The sequence below is a fragment of the Leucoraja erinacea genome, chromosome 17 (assembly GCF_028641065.1).
Source record: "Leucoraja erinacea ecotype New England chromosome 17, Leri_hhj_1, whole genome shotgun sequence".
NCBI classification, from domain to species: domain Eukaryota; kingdom Metazoa; phylum Chordata; class Chondrichthyes; order Rajiformes; family Rajidae; genus Leucoraja; species Leucoraja erinaceus.
The window spans coordinates 17921162-17939838 of NC_073393.1; the positions used below are offsets into that span (position 1 = coordinate 17921162).

General features: G+C 43.7%; 1 protein-coding gene across 3 annotated transcripts in view; it reads left to right on the forward strand.

Moving 5' to 3' along the window:
- The window catches only part of LOC129705222 (RNA-binding Raly-like protein), a 546381-nt gene extending 539437 nt beyond the window's left edge, over positions 1-6944 (forward strand). For all 3 annotated transcript variants that reach the window (XM_055648693.1, XM_055648694.1, XM_055648695.1), the window contains one exon: positions 408-6944. Coding sequence is in view for 1 of the 3 variants with exons in the window: in XM_055648694.1 (XP_055504669.1) it covers positions 408-416 (9 nt within the window). In the remaining 2 variants the exon portion in view is untranslated. The remainder of the gene's footprint in view (positions 1-407) is intronic.
- Positions 6945-18677: the final 11733 nt, after the last annotated feature.

Sequence of the window (18677 nt, forward strand, 5' to 3'; positions counted from 1 at the left end):
AGTTAGGTGAGCCTTTCTGTACATCTAGCCATGGGAGGGATATTCTGGGCAGAGTCATATAGCACAGAAACAGGCCATTCAGCCCACTGAGCCCGTGCTGATCACCAAGCACCCATTTACGCTAATCCTATTCTGAATTTGAATCACCAAAGCGTAGAAGGCTGTGAGCCAATTGCTACTAAATGGAATTGGTATAGATGGGGACTTGATAATCATTACGTTTCTTCAATATACAAATCAATTATTCTGTAACGAACAATAGGATTAACAGCATTTTAGATCACAACTTCTGCCTGGGTCTCTCACAGAGCAATGAGAAAGATGTAACGTTATCTTCAATGTGCTCTATCTCTCACCACATTACACGCAGAACTTCTATTCACTGACTGTCATGGTCTTTGTTGCAGTTGCAGTGAATATCTGATGACAGGGAAACCAGACGACAGACAAGATAAGAAGTGAAGAGGCAGCTGCAGTTTTCACCGACTCCACTCAACAAGGCACAATCCGGGGATCCTCTGGACAGTGTGCTGACTAATCACCCTTGGCTTCGGTGTGTGCTCTGCCTCTTTCTGACAACTCTGTCACCTCCTTCCTTGGATCTCGACTGTGTTTGGGAGGACCGACATCCCACTTGTATCATAGTTGTAAATTTTATTCCCGTTCCCTGTGGAGTTTTTTTTTTCCATTAACATATGTTCTCAGTTTGTAAGATACTGGGGACATTTTCAAAAAGTTGGTGTGAAGAAAGAATGTAATGCTTTACAAAAAAAAAAAAATGTTTTTAACTGTCTTGTTTTTTTTCCCCCTTCGAGTAACATCTCCACCTCCATGTGTTCAGAGCTATTGCAACAAACGAGAACGTCACTGATATCAAGAGACCGTAACCTAGTCTGCCATTTCTGATGCAGCACTGAGGGAGTGCTGCGTTGTTCAAGGTGCTGTTATTTCAAATTAGATGACAAACTAAAAGTCTGCCCACCCAGGCAAGTGAGAATGAGACAGATCCTGAGATGTCTAGGGGAAAGGTCACCTTAAGTTGCTAATCTATGTTTAGCCCTCAACAATTTCATCCAATAGATAAGATGGCCATTTATCTCACTGCTATCTGGAGGACCTTGCTAAGCCCAAATTGACTGCCCCCTCCTTTCTTGTAATACAAGTACATTTTATCATATTTGTAATTGACCGCAAGGACTTAAAGGTATCTTGAAGGGCATAAATGATTCTATTTAAATGCAGGTTTTTTTAATCATTTTCAAATTAATCAAAAGCCGCTGGATTTTGTTCTTGTGGTTTAGCTAGGTACTGTTTGGTAGTGTTGGCCAGAGATGAAAGCCCCCACTGTGATATGCTGTCCGTGCTATCAACCAAGCTGCCAATATAGGAGGGAGTATGCATCAAATTGCCCATAGTTTGTCATTGTCGTCGTCTCCCCTAGTTAGGAAGAGGGGAATAATTAGTCACACAGCAATGTTCATGGTTTCTCACGGCATTCAGGTCCTCAAGTCTTTGACCGCTTACAAAGCTATCCCATACCCCATTTTATTTCTCTGTAACCAACTCTCTCTCACGTGCCCACTATCCGCCCTCCACACCTAAAATTCTCTTAGTATCCACCTTCCTGCATACCAGGAGTAATTTACACTGGCCACTTAACCTACCTGCACATCTTTAAGACATCGGAGGAAACCGGAGCAACCATGGGAAATGTACGTGGTCGGATCAAATGGCCATACTCCACACTACAGTCCCGATCGCACTTGGTCCTCTAAGCAGCTGCACTATCCTCTGCACTGCTGGGGAAGCATAATCATTGAAGGAAATACTTGTGACCTATGGGTAATGAGAACTTGGATGACCCACCATTGACAATTGATAAAGGCATTCTGGCATCAGGAAGGGAGATAACGTTGCATAGGAACAAAAAGAGGCATAAAAACAGGAAAGGCATTGTCCTCTCAAGCCTATTCTACTCAACAGCTAGACAGTGCTCAACCTGCATCTCACCTACATTTATCCATCTTGGTTCTAGATCCCTTAACCTAACTAAATAATAATCTCAGTGATAATGCTTTTGGCAGAGAGAATTCTGTTTCCACTAGGCTTTGAGCGCTTTCAACGTCATTCCTAGATGACTTCATTGTGCTCTTCTTTGTTCTTATTGCCTCCACTGCAGGAAACTTTCTTTTCAACAGATCTATTTTAAACCCTTAAATTAATCCCCTTAAAAAATCTGAGTTAGATTGTCCCTTAGCCTTTTGTATTCAAGGGAATAGAGGCGTCGTGGAGCCCTGTTGTCATCACTTAATTCTCTTGCATGCAGTATTAGAACCTGGACCCACTGGCATAGCCAAGATTTTCTCCCAAAGATGCAATGCCCCCAGACCACGATGGATTATTTCATATGGCAGACAAACCTGAGATTGACACTCATAAACGAATCCTTCCAAAAGCATCTCATCCATGGACTGCAGGTAAATCTTCATTAACTGTGGTGAGATGGAGACTATTTGGCTATTTACAGCTGATTACCTCTTTTTCTGAGTGATATTCATGTATTTTACTGGCTGCACCTCAGTGGACAAGTTTGCCTTGACACTGCAACACTGTCATAGAGCAATGCAACACAGAAACAAACCCTTCAGCCCGCCACATCTGTGTTCACCATTGTACCCATGTATACTAATCCCAATCACCTGCATTAGGCCAGTGTCTTGATGATTAATGTGCTTATCCAGGTGTTTAAATGTTGTGAGAGTATCTGCTTCCATAGCTTTTCTCAAGTAGCTAATTTCAGATTCCAACCACTCTCTGTGAAAAAATTGTCTCACTCAGATTCCCTCAACGCTCCTACCTGTCATATTAAACCTTTGCTCTCTTGTTTTAGGCATCCCCACCTTGGGAAAAGATTTTTATTCTTTATCCTATCTATCCCCTCTCATAATTTTGTATACTCTGTTGGGTCACCCCTCAGAGACCCACTCACCCCCCCCCAGAGAAAACAAATATGGCCGATCCAATCTCCCTTTATAACTGAAATGCTGCAATCCAGGCAACATCTCTGCACTCTCCCCAAGGCAATCACATTCTACCTACAGCGTGGCATCCAGAATTGCACTCCAAGTGTGGCCTCACCTGACCTAACTGTGACTCAGAATTACCCAGGGGGTAAAAGGTGACGTGGCTATAGCTTCACTCAGGAGATCCCAGATCTCAGTCATTGCCACCAGCAACTTGCCATAGACTGAGGAAAAAAATTGTTCCCCAAGCATTGGAAGGGTGCAACCTGAGACCGAGAGTCACACTTGAGTCTTGCATTTAACGTCTCCTCCCCTTAGTAATCCTCACCCAATGATGAGCAGCCCAAAAACTGCCCTGCCCTGTACTTGACTGAAGGACCATTTGCCAAAGGTCTATCGCCAATGTAATATCAGCACTCCATGAGGGATAGCCCCGGGAATGTGAAATGAGTCAGAGCTGGATATTCTGAAAAGGGGCATAGATTGTGCAATATCTTGAAGCACGGCAAGGGCCATGAGGAGGAGGGAGGATTTGGTAAAGGGCCAAACAGCCGGGGATAAGGGGAAAGGAGGGAAAGAGACCAGTGCTACTGCTAGATCTGGGTAACAAACTCCTCTCCCCATTCCCCAACCCCAGGGCTCCTGAGGCTAGCACACAGCAGTTACTTATGACGGCGGCTTGTCACAGTTGGAGATATTTCCAATGATATTGGTCAACAGTGTCTGTCACAGTATGTGGCATGTCTTTTCCTCGATATCCTCGATAGCAGGTTTATTTCACAGCACGGCCAAGGACAGCAAACGTTTAACAATAAGGTGCACAGAGAGGTCACTAAAAATACGGCAACTTAGTTGAGACTTTTTAAAGTAGTTTCACTTTAAGGTTGTTTTCAAACAAATTAACCTGTAATTTCCATCTGTAAAATGGGAGGGTTCGTGGGAATAAGGTTGATGCGTGTCTTAGCACAATCTGTTCTTAAGCGTAGTCACCAGCCGGTTGACTCCATTCAGGAGGAAAGGGTGTGGGTCAGAACACATGTTTTGTGCATGTTTGAATGTAGAGTGCTGTTCAATCGTGCCTCCTTTGAGTTCATCATGTTTTATGTTTAGATTTGAAGTGCTTGTTTCAGCTTGTGGCGATTTCTTCCTCTCTTCCTCTCCTCTTGCACCCTCCACCTCCCATCTCCTCATCTTGTGAGCTGGTGAGATTTTCGAGATGTGCCCTTGTATAAAAAGCTTCAGTCCCACTTCCGTTTTTTACGTGTAATATTTGGTATGTGGAAACATTTGAGTTGTGAGTAACTGTTGACTAGATGGAGATCCTTTCACTACATTAGATAGAGAACTATGTGAAAAAAACATTGTTTAAGAAAGAACTGCTGATGCTGGAAAAATCAAAGGTAGACAAAAATACTCAGCGGGTAAGGCAGCATCTACGGAGCGAAGGAATAGGTGGCGTTTTGGGTCGAGACCCTTATTCAGACTGATAAAAAAGTATTGGTGCTCTTGCTTGCCTAGACTAATGAAAGCTTGTTCTCTGTGCTCTGCTTACATAATTGTTCAGATGTGAAATGGGTTTTGTACATTAATTTACACAGTGTTTGTACACTATTGCACAGCTCCCTTGTATCCTTGATACAAGACTTAAGTCATTATTTCCTTCTTGTTAAATTGGCAAATCCATTCAAGGAGGCCTGGGATGTTAGTTTTGCTTGGATGTGACTCTGGAAGTTCAATCACATGCCTGTGTTGGTCACCTAATCCTGAGCACAGCCTTTCAAACCAATCGAAAATCCAACAGGCTTCCCTTGTCTCCAACACCTTTATTGGTAAACAGAGATGTTTGAGGAAAATGAAGCAAAAACGAGGAGCTTGGCATTAGTTAACTGCACGGGGATTTATAATAGTCCAGTATCTTCATGGTCACAAAAATATCTGTCTAGTGGGGCTGCACACAGGCACAGCTGGTAGAGTCGCTGCCTCACAGCTCCAGTAAACCAGGTAACTGCGGTAATGAGCTCTCATGTGGAATTTGCACCTTGTCTCTATGCGAGCAGGTGCTCAGATTTCTTCCCACATCCCAAGCCTGTGCGGGTTTGCAGACTAATTAGCCATGAATGGCCCCTAGTGTGTCGGTGATAGGGGGAGAATCTGTGGGGCTAATTAATGGAATGTGCGGTGAGTGCAAAGGATTGGGATTGGAATGAATGTAGGTGGGTGTTTGATGGTCAGTGCAGACTTGGTAAGCCAATGGGGTTGTTTCCCTAAAAGGTCCTCCAGTTAAACACAGGAAGAGGAGTAGACATTTCAAATCCTCAATCTTATTCTACCAATCAGTTAGATCACAGCGAATCAGGACCATGTTCTTTACCGACTTAGTCCCACATCCCTGGTATCCTCACCTTACAATCTGTTAGCCATTCTAGTTGATCCAGCATTCTTAGTTCTTTGAAGAGGGTGAACCACATTCACGCCCCTCTTGTGAAAAAGTACCTCCTCTGTTCAATCCTAACCAATCTAGTTATAATGTTGAGATTATGGTGTTTAAATTTGGATTCCTCCATCAATAGAAACTGTCATCAGGTCACCTCCAGACCTTGTGTACTTACTTTAGCTAATACTCTCTTGGCCAAAAGCCAAGCAAAGCACAACAAATATAGTTATAATTGTGATCTGTTCTTTAATTGTATTCTAATGGAACCCTTCCTATCAAGCTGGCATAATGGTTGATAGGAAGGGTTCTATTAGAGTTTTAACTGTACACAGAGAACCCTAGTCTTGCACATACATAAGGAACAATTGCTATTTAAGATACGTCCAAATGGTGTTATTCGTGCATCCAAGAGAGAAGATGGGAGGGAGTACAGGACCAGAAACTATTTCTCCACTTTCTCCTGCCCCTGAGCAGCAGCAAAATATGAATCAGACTCCCACAACGTCTAGTCCCTTTTCTGAAATATTCTCATTCTCATCTAGTTTCGCTATCATATATCACCTGGACCTGGTGTAATCGGATAAATAAGGAGGGACAATCATTGGTTGTGGGATATGACATTTAACTGTTCAGTACCAGCCCACAACCAGTCCCCAGATATTGACACTGCATGCTTATGACAAGCAGCCTATTGGAAATAAAAGTACTACAGTTTCTGTTTTAAAACTGGTTCAGCTTTAATGGACCGTGTAGACATCTCCGGATGAAAATACATCCGCATTTCTGATGCAGATACTTCTAGTCAGCACTATCTGACTCCCAAACAGAGGTAGAATAACTAATAGAAAATATTTTTGAACAGATCTGAGCAGGTAATATCATATTCAACACAACAAATAATGGATTTTCTTCCATTTTCATAAATGGAATATACAATAAACAAGTTGCCAAAACCAAATCTTGAGTAACTTTGAACAAGGGTGTCAGAGGTTAAGGGGAGGAGGCAGGTGAATGGGGTTAGGAGGGAGAGATAGATGGGCCGAATTAATCTTATGAAGCTTGTGAATTCGATCGACTGCACATCACTATCCCTGTACTCTCGGACCCACACGCGAGCACTGAGCACAGCCCTTCAAGCCAAGCACAGACTTCTGTCCAGTTACTAGTGGAGAAAGATCTCACAATCTCCTTGGTTTGGAGATTTGAGTAGTGCAACAAGGGGAGGATTTCTGGAAGATCATAATGAATAAAGCAAAGACTGTGACCTGTTTTCATTCTGTTCTAAGACTTTGACTTATTGTGATGTTTGAGTACACTCTCTTGTGTCTGTGTAAATAATAACTTTGGGAAACACTTGCTTTGTGTCCTGTGTGGTTCCTGCTGATCCCTTCGAGTGTTTTCTTTCCTGAAGATTTGTAAATTAATTTCATACAGTACTGGTTCTGTATTATTATTAATAATAATAAAGATGTTTGACACTGAGACAAGACTCTGAGGCTGTTTGTGTTTAATGATTTAGGGATTTAATGATAAGGGAGTGATGATTTAGTTGTCTTTTCTTGTCAACATTTTTCCTTTCCTATCTCCAAAGGAATTTTAGGAGAGGCACCACTGAGAGGCCTCAGTCCTTCTTCCGGATGCTGTCTATGTGGAGCTTGCATGTTCCCCTTTGTGACTATTTTGGTTTTCTCAGCGTGCTCCAGATTCTTCTTGCAAGCACATGTGGAGAGATTATTTGACAACTGCAGAGTGCCGTCAGTGTAGTTGAGTGGCAACAAAGATCAGCTGGGAATGGAGTCACCTATGTGAGAGAATACAGTACAGAGAAGGAAGGAAAGAGACTCTAGGACTGATAGGACCGCTCTACTGTGAGCTGTCCTGCACTTGATGGACTGAATGGGCTCCTGTGTTGAAATAAGTAATATAATCTGCTCCTCCTTACTCCTTATCCTATGAAATCCCACTGGAGTGACCAATGTCTCAGCTCCACTATACAGTATATCAGTTCTCCACCTTCAACCTTAAACCTTTGTGGGAGTGATAAAGGAAATATCATCGTGATTTTTTTGCATATCTTTCATTCATTGTTCTTTATCTATCTACATCATCGTCCATATCTGTTGTTTCCCTTATCCCTAACTAGTCTGAAGAAGGGTCCCGACCCGAAACTTCACCCTTTCCTTCTCTCCAGAGATGCTGCCTGTCCCGCTGAGTTATGCCAGGTTTGGGTCTATCTTCTCCCTCCCATCATTCACTTAACACCCTAGCCTTAATCAGCCCTTGCGTGCTCACCTCCAAGTCAGCTTGTAGATTCCAGTTCCAGAGATCTCAGCACCCTGCCATGTCACATATCCACAGCACGTGGACAAGCCTTGGGACTGGGAACAAGATCAATTCCATCAGATGGAAGTAAAGGATCTCATGGTAACATCTCAACAATGAATTCTAGCAGGTTGTCCTCAATATCTACCCAATGTCTATCTTTCAGCCAATATAAATCAGAGTAATTATCATACTGCCGTAGGTTATGTGAACATTTACTCATTTCCTAATTATAGCAGACAAAATTTATTTAAGGTCATTTGCATCTCTGCAGAGAACATTGTGCCTTAAAATGCTAAGTGTGCAAGTTCTTTGTTTGACACTTCATAGAAAGAGGACGAACATTTACAATTCAGAGCCCAATCGATCTAACAGTGGAGACACAAATATGAACAATTAATTCTGGATAATTTTGCTCTTTTTGGATTGGACTCCTGCTGTTACACTCATAGTCATACGGCACGTTAACAGGCCCTTTGGCCCAACGTGTTCAAGCCGCCGGAAGATGCTCCATGCTAATCCCAGCTGCCGCATTTGACCCATATTCCTCTAAACCTTTTCTAACCATGTATCCGTCCAAATGTCCCTTAAATGTTGTTATGGTATCTGCGTCAAGCACCTCCTCTGGCATCCTGTTCCATATACCCACCACTCTGTGAAAGAGTGGTCTCTCAGTATGCAGTCAGAGCAGCATGATATTGAATGGTAAAGCAGGTGAGCAGACCTGCTCCTGCTTGTGATATGAGTAAGTGATATAGAAAGATTAAACTTTGCAGTGAATTACTGGCCGTGATAGTTTGTGCTGTCTGTCTGTCTGGGCATTCTGTCTTTGCCATCAATCACTCGGTCTCTTGTTCTCAGTATACAGAAAGGTTTGAGATGTGAAATATATATCTCTGTAGTCCCTTCCACATCCACCAATCCATTGATGTAAAAAAGCACAGAATTTGGCCAACACCAAAACATAGCACATTACGAATGAATTGAAACATTTCCTGCAACTTTCTGAAAAAACTCTAGATGAAGCACGGTTTTGTTTTCTTGCCCCCAAAGGAACAGGGGGCTGCAACATTACTGTCTCACATTGCAAGGCCCCAGCCCAGGCCTCAGTACAAGCAGCTAGCAACTGTGTTGTGTTTGGGACAGATCGCTGAGTTCACTCACAACTAAAAGTATGCTGGGAATTGCACCCAAGCCACGGGCTGGTCGGATGGGGAAACAATAAAACAGGGTGAAGTATCCCAGGAGGTAGAAAAGAGAACCAACCTGAAAAATCTATGCTATTTCTATTTCTCATTCAGTTGAATCTAAATCTCTCAACCAACCTCTTTCTCTCACATTTTCCTTTCTCAAGCCATCTAATTCTCTTCTAATACACCTGCAGATTCAGGTCCTGATTTTCACTGGATGGCTGGGGAAGGCATGGAGAGAGGAATCCAACAAGGTCAGCAACCAGGAAATTCTGCTTGTCAGGCTTTAAATTGCACCGTGATCTAAAGAAGAATACTTAAAGAAACAATTAGAAGGGCAAAAAGAGTCAATTAAATATTCTTGGCACATTAAGAAGAATCCTATGTCATTCTATAGACACATTATGAACCATAGTATAACCAGAGGAAGAATGGATTCCCTTAGCAGTAATATCAGAATCATTGCAGATTCCCAAAGCAGTAATCTATGTGTGCAACCAGCAAATATTTTCTCAATGAGTACTTCTTGTTTGTATTCTTCTAGGAGTAGGAAGGCAATGAGTTCAAGAAGGGGTATGTTCATTGTCTGGAACATGTCGGTGTTAAGAAGGTAGAGAGAGGTGTTAGCTATCTTGGAATGCATAAGGGTAGATAAATCCACAGGACCAGATTATCTAACCAGGAATGCCAATTACTAGGCAAAACAAAGAGGATTGTTGGGGTCCTGGTGGGGATCTTTGCATCATCTTTACCCATAAACTTGTGGATTGGAAAATAGCTATTGTTGTTCCTTGCTTTAAGAAGGGCAGCAAAGATAAGCCAGGCGATGACAGGCTTGGATACCAGTGGTAGGAAAATTAATGATGTTAATTCAAAGGGATACGATTTAGGTGCATCTGGAAAGACAAGAACTAATCAGGGATAGTCAGCATGACTTTGTGCAAAGCAAATCTTTTCTTAATCATTTGATTGAGTTTTTTAAGGAAGTAACAAAGGAGATTGATGGGGGAAGGGCAGTAGACATTGTCTACAATATCTATATGGACTTTAATAAGGCATTTGACAAGGTATCATGTAGTTGGCTGGTGCAGAAGGTTGAGGCACATGGCAAATAGATTAAAAATTGGTGATTGGATTCAGTGGGTAGTGTTTGAAGGATAGCTTTTTTTATTGTACAGCTGAGGCTAGTGGTGTACCTCAGGGATCGGGACTGAGACCTTTGCTGTTTGTGATATATATTAATGACATAGATGTGAATGTAGATGGTGTGATCAGTATGTTCGCAGATGATGCAAAAGTTGGTTGAGTTGTGGATATTGAGGAAAGTTATCTAAGGCTGCATGAGGAAATAGATCAGATGCCAGAACATCAAGCTGGGCAGAGCATTAGCAGATGGAATATAATCTTCACCAGTTCAAGGTGATCCATTTAGAGAAGCTAAATAGGGATGGGCATATACAGTAAAAGGCAGGATTCTAAGAAATGTTGATGAAAAGAAAGACTACATATTTATTTGAAAGTGGCAACACAGGTTGATGGGAGTGGTGAAGATGGCATATGGCATGTTTGCCTTCAGAGATCAGGGCGTAGAGTATAAGAGTTAGAACGTTATGTTGTAACTGTAAAACACTGGTTATAATATGCTTGGAGTTTTTATCAACCAGCTTCAGCCTCCAAGTGACTCAGTTCAAAAGGTAAAGATGTGCCAAATCTTATTTTTATGAGAAAGAGCGGAGCAACGGAATTAAAAGCAGTGCGGGATGCTGAAAATTACAGAAACAAGTAGGGGTGGGGGTAGTTTTGGTCAAAAATCGTTGGCCTCAAACATGAACTATTCTTTGTTTTTCTACAATTGCTTATTGCAGTATACCTTTCCAGCATGTTCCATTTATTTTTCTCAGAATTCGGTACTTGAACTAGTTTGGAATTTTTCTGGTAAAAGACGAAAAGAGACACAATGAAATAGTTAATATTTGTGTTTTAAACTTGGAAAACTCCCTGGATTCGGCAAACGCTCTTTCCTCTGTTTATACATTGTGTCTGGTTAGCAGCAAACAATAATGACAATGGTGTTGCCTTGGGCTTGGTCTTGGTCTTGCCTCCACAGGTGATAGTGGTACAAGAGTGAATTCCAGGATGACGGAGGTGGTAGGTGTAAGGAAAAGCCAGCTGCTGTGAACAGTCAACAAACTCATCTCTCGTGCCCTTGGAAAGCACCGTAAGTTTTGTAATCAGCTTGAGAAGTAGGACACGTTGACCTTGGCCCACAGATGCAGAAGGGTGGCTGTTGAATGGAGCGTTTGCGGTGGTGACAGGTCGTGGGGTTGGCTGCGGGAGATCCTACAGCAGCTGGGTGACCTGTGGCAGCTGCACGGAACAGCAGTGGAAGGAGTTGACAGCATCACGCCAGGCCAAGCTGACCCCTACGACAATGATCCAGTGCCACCAAGACAACAGCCTTTATAGTGAAAGAATAAGAAATTGCTTGTCTCCTTTGGCCCAAAATCACACTGTTTAGAGACTTGGATGTTGCCTGTCTGAGTGCTGCTCTGGAAGAGAATCTGTTGCACTCATGTAGAATAGAATAGTAGAATAGAATAGAATAGTTTCTTTATTGTCATTGTAACATGGGCCATGTACAACGAAATTTAAAATGTCAGCCAGTCAGTGCAGCATTCAAACATTTCTAAAGCTAACGAAACATCCACGGTAAAATAATAAAGATAAGCAATAAATAAAAAAACACAGACAAAGCACGCATACACACCCAACCCTCCATCCTTCTGTCGATTTCACCGTTACCACAGTCCCTTAGTCTGTATCGCCCCTGCGTTCCTTGGCGGCCACATTTAGTGCTTTTATAGCAGTGGGGTAAAAACTGTTTTGTAGTCTATTTGTCCTTGTCCTTGTGGATCTGTACCGTCTGCCTGACGGCAACAGTTCAAACAGGGAGTGTCCGGGGTGGGAGATGTCCTTTATTATATTCTGGGTTTTTTTGGTGCAGCGGGAACTGTGTAGGTCCTCCAAGGTAAGGAGAGGGCAGCCGACAATCCTCTGGGCGTTGTCAATGGCCCTCTGGAGCGCTTTCCTCTGAGCCACTGTGCAGCTGGTGTACCACACGCATACACAGTATGTTAGTATGCTCTCAATGGAGCACCGATAAAAGGACAGCAGCAGCCTCTGTGTGATGTTGTTCTTCCTGAGCACCCGCAGGAAGTGCAGTCTCTGCTGGACCTTTTTCAGCAGCGCAGTGGTGTTCACGCTCCACGTCAGGTCCTCCTCAATGTGGATTCCCAGGAAGCGGAAATCCGCCACCCTCTCTACACAGTCCCCTCTGATGGTCAGTGGTACCATGTCCGTTTTGTTTTTCCTGAAGTCTATTATTACCTCCTTCGTCTTTGAGGTGTTGAGGAGCAGGTTATTTTCTTCGCACCACCCTGTCAGCTGCTCCACCTCATCCCGGTAGGCGTACTCGTCCCCCGCGGAGATGAGTCCCACCACTGTAGTGTCATCCGCAAATTTGACAATGGTGTTGCTGTGGTGGACTGGGGTGCAGTCATGCGTGTAGATGGTGTAGAGCAGGGGGCTCAGTACACAGCCCTGTGGAGAGCCGGTACTGAGGCTGAGGGCCGTGGATGTGTGATGGCCCACTCTGACTCTCTGGCTTCGACCCGACAGGAAGCTATTTATCCACGTACAGGTGGAGTGTGGAAGTCCCAAGTCCCCCAGTTTGTCCACCAGTTTGTGGGGAAGGATAGTATTAAAAGCAGAGCTGTAGTCCACAAAGAGCATCCGCACGTAGCTCCCCCGCTGCTCCAGGTGAGACAGTGCAGCATGGAGAGCTGTGGCTACAGCGTCCTCTGTGGATCTATTCGCTCTGTACGCAAACTGGTGGGGGTCAAAGCTTCGGGGCAGAAGTGATGTGATGTGACCCCGGACCAGTTTTTCAAAACACTTCATCACCACTGGTGTGAGTGCGACTGGCCAGTAGTCGTTGAGGCTGGAGATGTTGTTTTTTTTGGGCAAGGGGACTATGGTGGAGGATTTCAGACAGGGTGGAACAGTGGACTGGGCCAGAGACTGGTTAAAAATCCTCGTCCAGACTCCAGCCAGCTGGTCTGCGCAGTCCTTCAACACGCGTCCAGAGACGCCGTCCGGACCAGTAGCCTTCCTTGGATTGATGGCCCGCAGAGTGCGCCTCACCTCATGCTCCTCTATCTTGAGGGGTAGGCTGCTGTAGACCATGTGCTGTGATGTGGCTGTCTCGGGTGGCTCCACTTCAAAGCGAGCAAAGAAGTGGTTCAGCTCCTCTGCCAGCGAGGCGTCACCTTCAACAGCTCCAAGGTTGGTCTTATAGTTGGTGAGATACTGGATCCCCTGCCACACCTGTATAGTTAGATTTCACTGAATGGCAAGCAGAACAACCACCCACTGTATCTCTGTACACATGACAATAAATAAACCAAAGTGGAAATTGGATTACTTGCATCATGTTCTGCAGACATTGAAGGTTGAAGGGCCAATTCCTTTGCTGAACTGTTCTATGTTCTTTGAGCATGTCTGTCCCTTTGAACACTTATTCTTGTTCTTTGGAGCCCAGAAGAAGTGTTATTGGTATTGGGGCATGTTTGTGGTTTAACATCTCCAGGTCTTGATAACATGGTACGGAACCGGCTGTTTGGCTCCAGGGAAGGCTCCTGGACACCCTGCCAGTGCCCGCTGAGCTCAGTGATCATGGCAGAGTGCTGCTGTTGCTGGTTACATGTTATTGCTGCCTCTCGGACTACTGCCCAACTCCTGGTCACTCACAGCTGGGAGCCCTTTTAGGTTGAGCTGAGATGCTCCTTGGGTGGAAGAGTCTATTGGCTGAGGAAAAATGACGGAGAAGAGGCGCTGTTCAATGGGTTAGCAGGAATAAGTAGAACATAACTATTGTCTTTCCACCTGAAGTATTTTACGTATGGGTAACTTTCTTGTTATGGAAGTGGGGAGGGATAAATGCATTCTGAGGAAATGGCTGATGTTGCGATTTTCCATAATCCAAGCCAGATCGTTTTGCCTGTATGTGAAGCAATGCAAATTGAAAATAAAAGAAACATTTGCATATAAATTCTGTGATAACAATTTTTTATTCAGTTCTTGTAGTTTTTGGAAGTGATTGCTCGAATCCGTGAGGGTGAATTTCCGTTACCCGAAATGCTGTAACTTGGGGGTCACCGGTGCTGAATTTGTTGGATATCGCTTGCTAGATGATGTCTCCTGCTTTACAGACCCCTGTTTTGCATTTTGTACTGTGCAGCTGCAAAGTTTCCTGCACTGCCGGCAACTGCTGCGCTCCACCACGTCCTTCAGATGCTTGTTCACTGTGGCTTCAGCTCCCTCTCCTGGAAGGTGCTTGATATGCAATCAAGCCCAGAACGTCAAGAGTGTTTAATAAGCAAGTTCGGTATTCTGAAAAACGCAAGGAATCATGGGATTTGTCAAACATCACTCGCGATAAACACTCTCGGCAACCGTGCTGCTGCATGCAAACAGACCTGCACCTCATCCGCAGCCAGGATTGAACCTGGGTCTCCAACACCGCAAGCGCTGCAGAACTGCCACTGGACCGTCCTCGTCCCTTCCCATGTGCCCCAACCCCCGTCCTGGGGTGGCCAGAGACGTCCGGGGCTACACCAGACCGACGGGAGTCAGATTGGAGCAGCGGCTCAGGCCCACAGCCAGCGCAGAGAAGAAGCGGCAACCCCAGCTCAACTCTGCCTGTCCCGCCGGGCCAACCGACAGCCCTGGACCGACAGGACACCAGCCCATCGCAGCGGCGGCCCAGGTCCACAGCCTGCACAGAGAAGAAGTGTCAACATCACAGCTCCGGGTCGGTGTCCCGTCAGTCCAGGGCTATCAGTTAAACCCAGTGGGACAGGCAGAGGTGAGCTGGAGTTAGCGCTTCTTCTCCGCGCTGGCTGCAAGCCTGGGCCGCCACTTCCATCTGACTCCCACCAGCCCAGGGCCACCATGGACATTCCCTGGCCGCCGCACTCGGGAGGGGACAGGGACGGCCCAGCAGCAACTCAACAGCGCCTGCAGCGCCGGAGACCCGGGCCTGACCCCGACCACAGATTAAATGCAGGTCTGCACCCATGCAGCAGCACAGTCGCCGAGAGTGTTTGTCGCAAGCGACCCACGACCTGTGCATGCATAGTAGGAATACTGAACTCGCTTATTGTCATATGTACTGAAATGGAACTATGAAATTCTTATTTGTAGCAACACAATAGGTTTGTAAAGGCAGTACTCAATGAATAACATAATATCAAAGAAAAAGCTAAGTACATTAAAAACCTCATCTAATTCAACACAAAACAAAGTCCCTGGTGTAACCAAGACAGTTCATTGTTCAAAGTTTAGTTTAGTTTATTATCGTGTACCGAGGTACAGTGAAAAGCTTAAAAAGTGAAAAGTTGAGAAGCTGTTCCTGATCATGGACATCACAGTTTCAGAATCTTATCTCTTCTTCCCAATAGCAGGAATGAAATGAAAGTGTGGCCTGGGTGGTGTGGGCCCTTGATGATGCTGGCTGCCTTATTGATCCCTTTGATGGTGATCAGTCAATACCCATGATGGACTGGGCAGTGTTCACCACTTTCTGTAATCTCCTTTGTTCTTGGGCATTAGAGTTGCTGAACCAGGGCATGATGCAACCAGTCAATATGCTCTCTTCAACACACTTGTAGAAGTTCAAGAGAGTATTTGTCAACATACCAAATCTCCTCAAACTCCTAAGGATGTAGAGGGATTGATTGGCTTTCTTGTGTCCAGGACAGATCTTCAGAGATATGCACACCTAGGAAATTGCAATCTCTGCCAAGCAAACCTTTCGAAACTCGCTCAGCCTACCAGACTGGGGCTGGATCTTTGGAGAGGGTTTCTGTGCCTATGCATGTAGGCGGAACAGTGCTTGTTCCTCCTATGGACAGAAAGACAACACGCATGAGGGCAATTATGCCTTGTGGGCAGGGATGGGGTTGTTTGTGACTCTTGGGGACAAATATGCTCCATTACATTGGAAAAATATTCATGAAAATTTGTATTCTTCTACAATTCTGCAACTATTTCCTTTACAGGTTTCTAACCAATTCAAAGCATAAAAAATCCTTTGAATCGGCTTCTTTTCCAACAAGACCTTGAACCTGTTTATTTTCTAATAAGACCTTGAATTTGACACAAAATGCTGAAGTACCTCAGCGGGTCAGGGTGCATCTTTGGAGAAAATGAATAGGTGAGGTTTCGTCTTAGGACTCTTCTTCAGACTGAAACCAGCACCTGCAATTCCGATTTATTATGCTACACCTTGAATCAGCTGGTTTTTCAACAAAAACTAATATGTGTAGGGAAGAGATGCAAAAGTGGAATAATATAGAACTCGTGTGTTCAGGTGATCGATGGTCAATGTAAACTCAGTGGGCTGAAGGGCCTATTTCCATGCTGTATCTCTAAACTAAATTATTGCTGTAAGAAAGTGCTCTTCATTTCCTCTCTGTTGTATAAATGATGAGCAACGTACCCCTAAGAAGGAGGAAGCCAGTTTACTTTGTGGGAGAGATAGGGTGCACAAACAGTTAGTGCATAACTTCAACCCAATAATTAGAATTGAGAAGACCAAAGTAAATTGAAGTCTTGTATTGATGCTTGCATGCGTGTCTTTATCAGCCGAAGCTTTGGGATGTCATGTTATAGTTGTAAGAAACACTGGTTAGGCTGCATTTGGAGTATTGTGTGCAGTTTGTGTCAGTACAATATAAGCAGGATGTGGTTAAACTACAGGAAGTACAAAAAAGATTTGGACTGCTTAAATTATCAAAGAGGTTGGATAAGCTACAGTGCCCTCCAGATTTTAATAAAGGCCATGGTGCCCTGAAATGGAGGGACTATGTATAAATACTGCTGCAATTCCTACCAAAATGTATAAAAATGGCCTTTATTAAAACCTGACAATGCGCACTTTAACCATATGTTATTTTTTTTAATTACAAATCTGAAATTGTGGAGTACAGAGGCAAATAAATAAATGATGGATCTTTGTCCCAAACATTATGGAGGGCACTGTAGGTTGGATTTCCCTTGAGTGAAAGAGGAAGGGATTGTGACTTGATCAAGTAAGTAAAATTAGGAGAGGCGTAGATGGCCAGTACCTGTTTCCGATGGTAAGCGTGCAAGGTTTAAGGAATGAAGGAGGATTTAAAAGAGAATACAGTGTGACTATCTACCCTATCTATGTCACTCTTAGTTTTATAAACCTGTAGAATCTACTAAATCCCACGACAGAAAGTAAAGAACAAACGACACTTGCTGAGCAAAACCAACATGGACGTGAAGGCGCCACAAACCTCTGTAAGGTCACCTCTCAGGCTTCATCACTCCGGCTGAGATAAAATTTGAACTACCTACCATATGATGACCAAAACTGCAAGCAATACTCCAACCACAGCCTAACCACCATTTTGTACAACAGTAACATGACGTCCCAACTCAGCTGGTAACGGCAAGCCTGCCAGCATCCGTGCTGGACTCCAAACCACATGATTATTAGGTTAAAATCACCTATTAACGTAATCAGTGTTTGTGCAGCCCAGCTCCCCATAATGTAAACCCCAGCATTCCCTTTACTCGCATTAGGTAGACTCTACTCATCATTCATATGACAGAGGTTAGTACAGGGAAGTGGCACTGAGGTAAAAGCTCAGCAAAGCAGACACAAATGACTACGTTTTCCCATATATTAAAAATAGATGTTTTTTTTCCCAATATCTAACGAAGTCACATCTTCACATTCCAGTAAATTATTCCAAGTGATAAACAGTTTTATGGATCACTTCATTGGTCTCTAAACACTGATGAGTAATTTGTGCAATGTCCGTTGACATTTTGTTCTTATCAAGAGCACGTGAAATTGAATGATTTATGCCTGAAACCACAAATTGAACAAAGTTTGCAATGTCTGGATGCCTTCAAACAGGATTAATGAGTTATGATTCAATGAGAAATAGCAGTAACCATTTCAGATGTTTCTTTTTTGATAAATCTTAAAAATCTAACCAGAAACATGGGGACAAAGTGGGTTTAGGGTATAGTGACTGCGTGGTTTTGCTTGTATCTGTTTCCACATTGCAAGACACAGATATTAAAACAGGATAATGATATCTGTGCAGAAAATATGGGAGAGAATTCCAGAGCTTAGGAAATGGACAGCTGTAAGATACAGCCACCAGCAGTGAGGTGTGTGTGGTGAGAAGATCAACAAGAGGACAGGACTGGAAGAATGCAGAGTTCTTAAAATATTGGAAAAATCAGGCGCTTTGAATCTGCTCCGAATCACAACTGATCTCCTTTCCCGTTTCCACACTATATCTCTAAAATGAAACTAAACTAAACTAAACCAGATCCAACAAAGTCTCCTTTTTTTCTTGGACTAAAATCATGCTGCTCTAGAAAGTTATCCCAATCCTATTTTAAGAAAAGGTCTTGACCCGAAAAGTCATCCATTCTTTCTCTCCCAAGATGCAGCCTATCCCACTGTCCAGCATTTTGTGTCTATCTTCGGTGTAAACCAGCATCTGCAGTTCCTTCCTATCAACTTAAAAATCCAATAGTTTTTTAGACTTCTATATAATCTCACTGCATATTTGCTCCTCCGTAGGTTACCTAGACCTA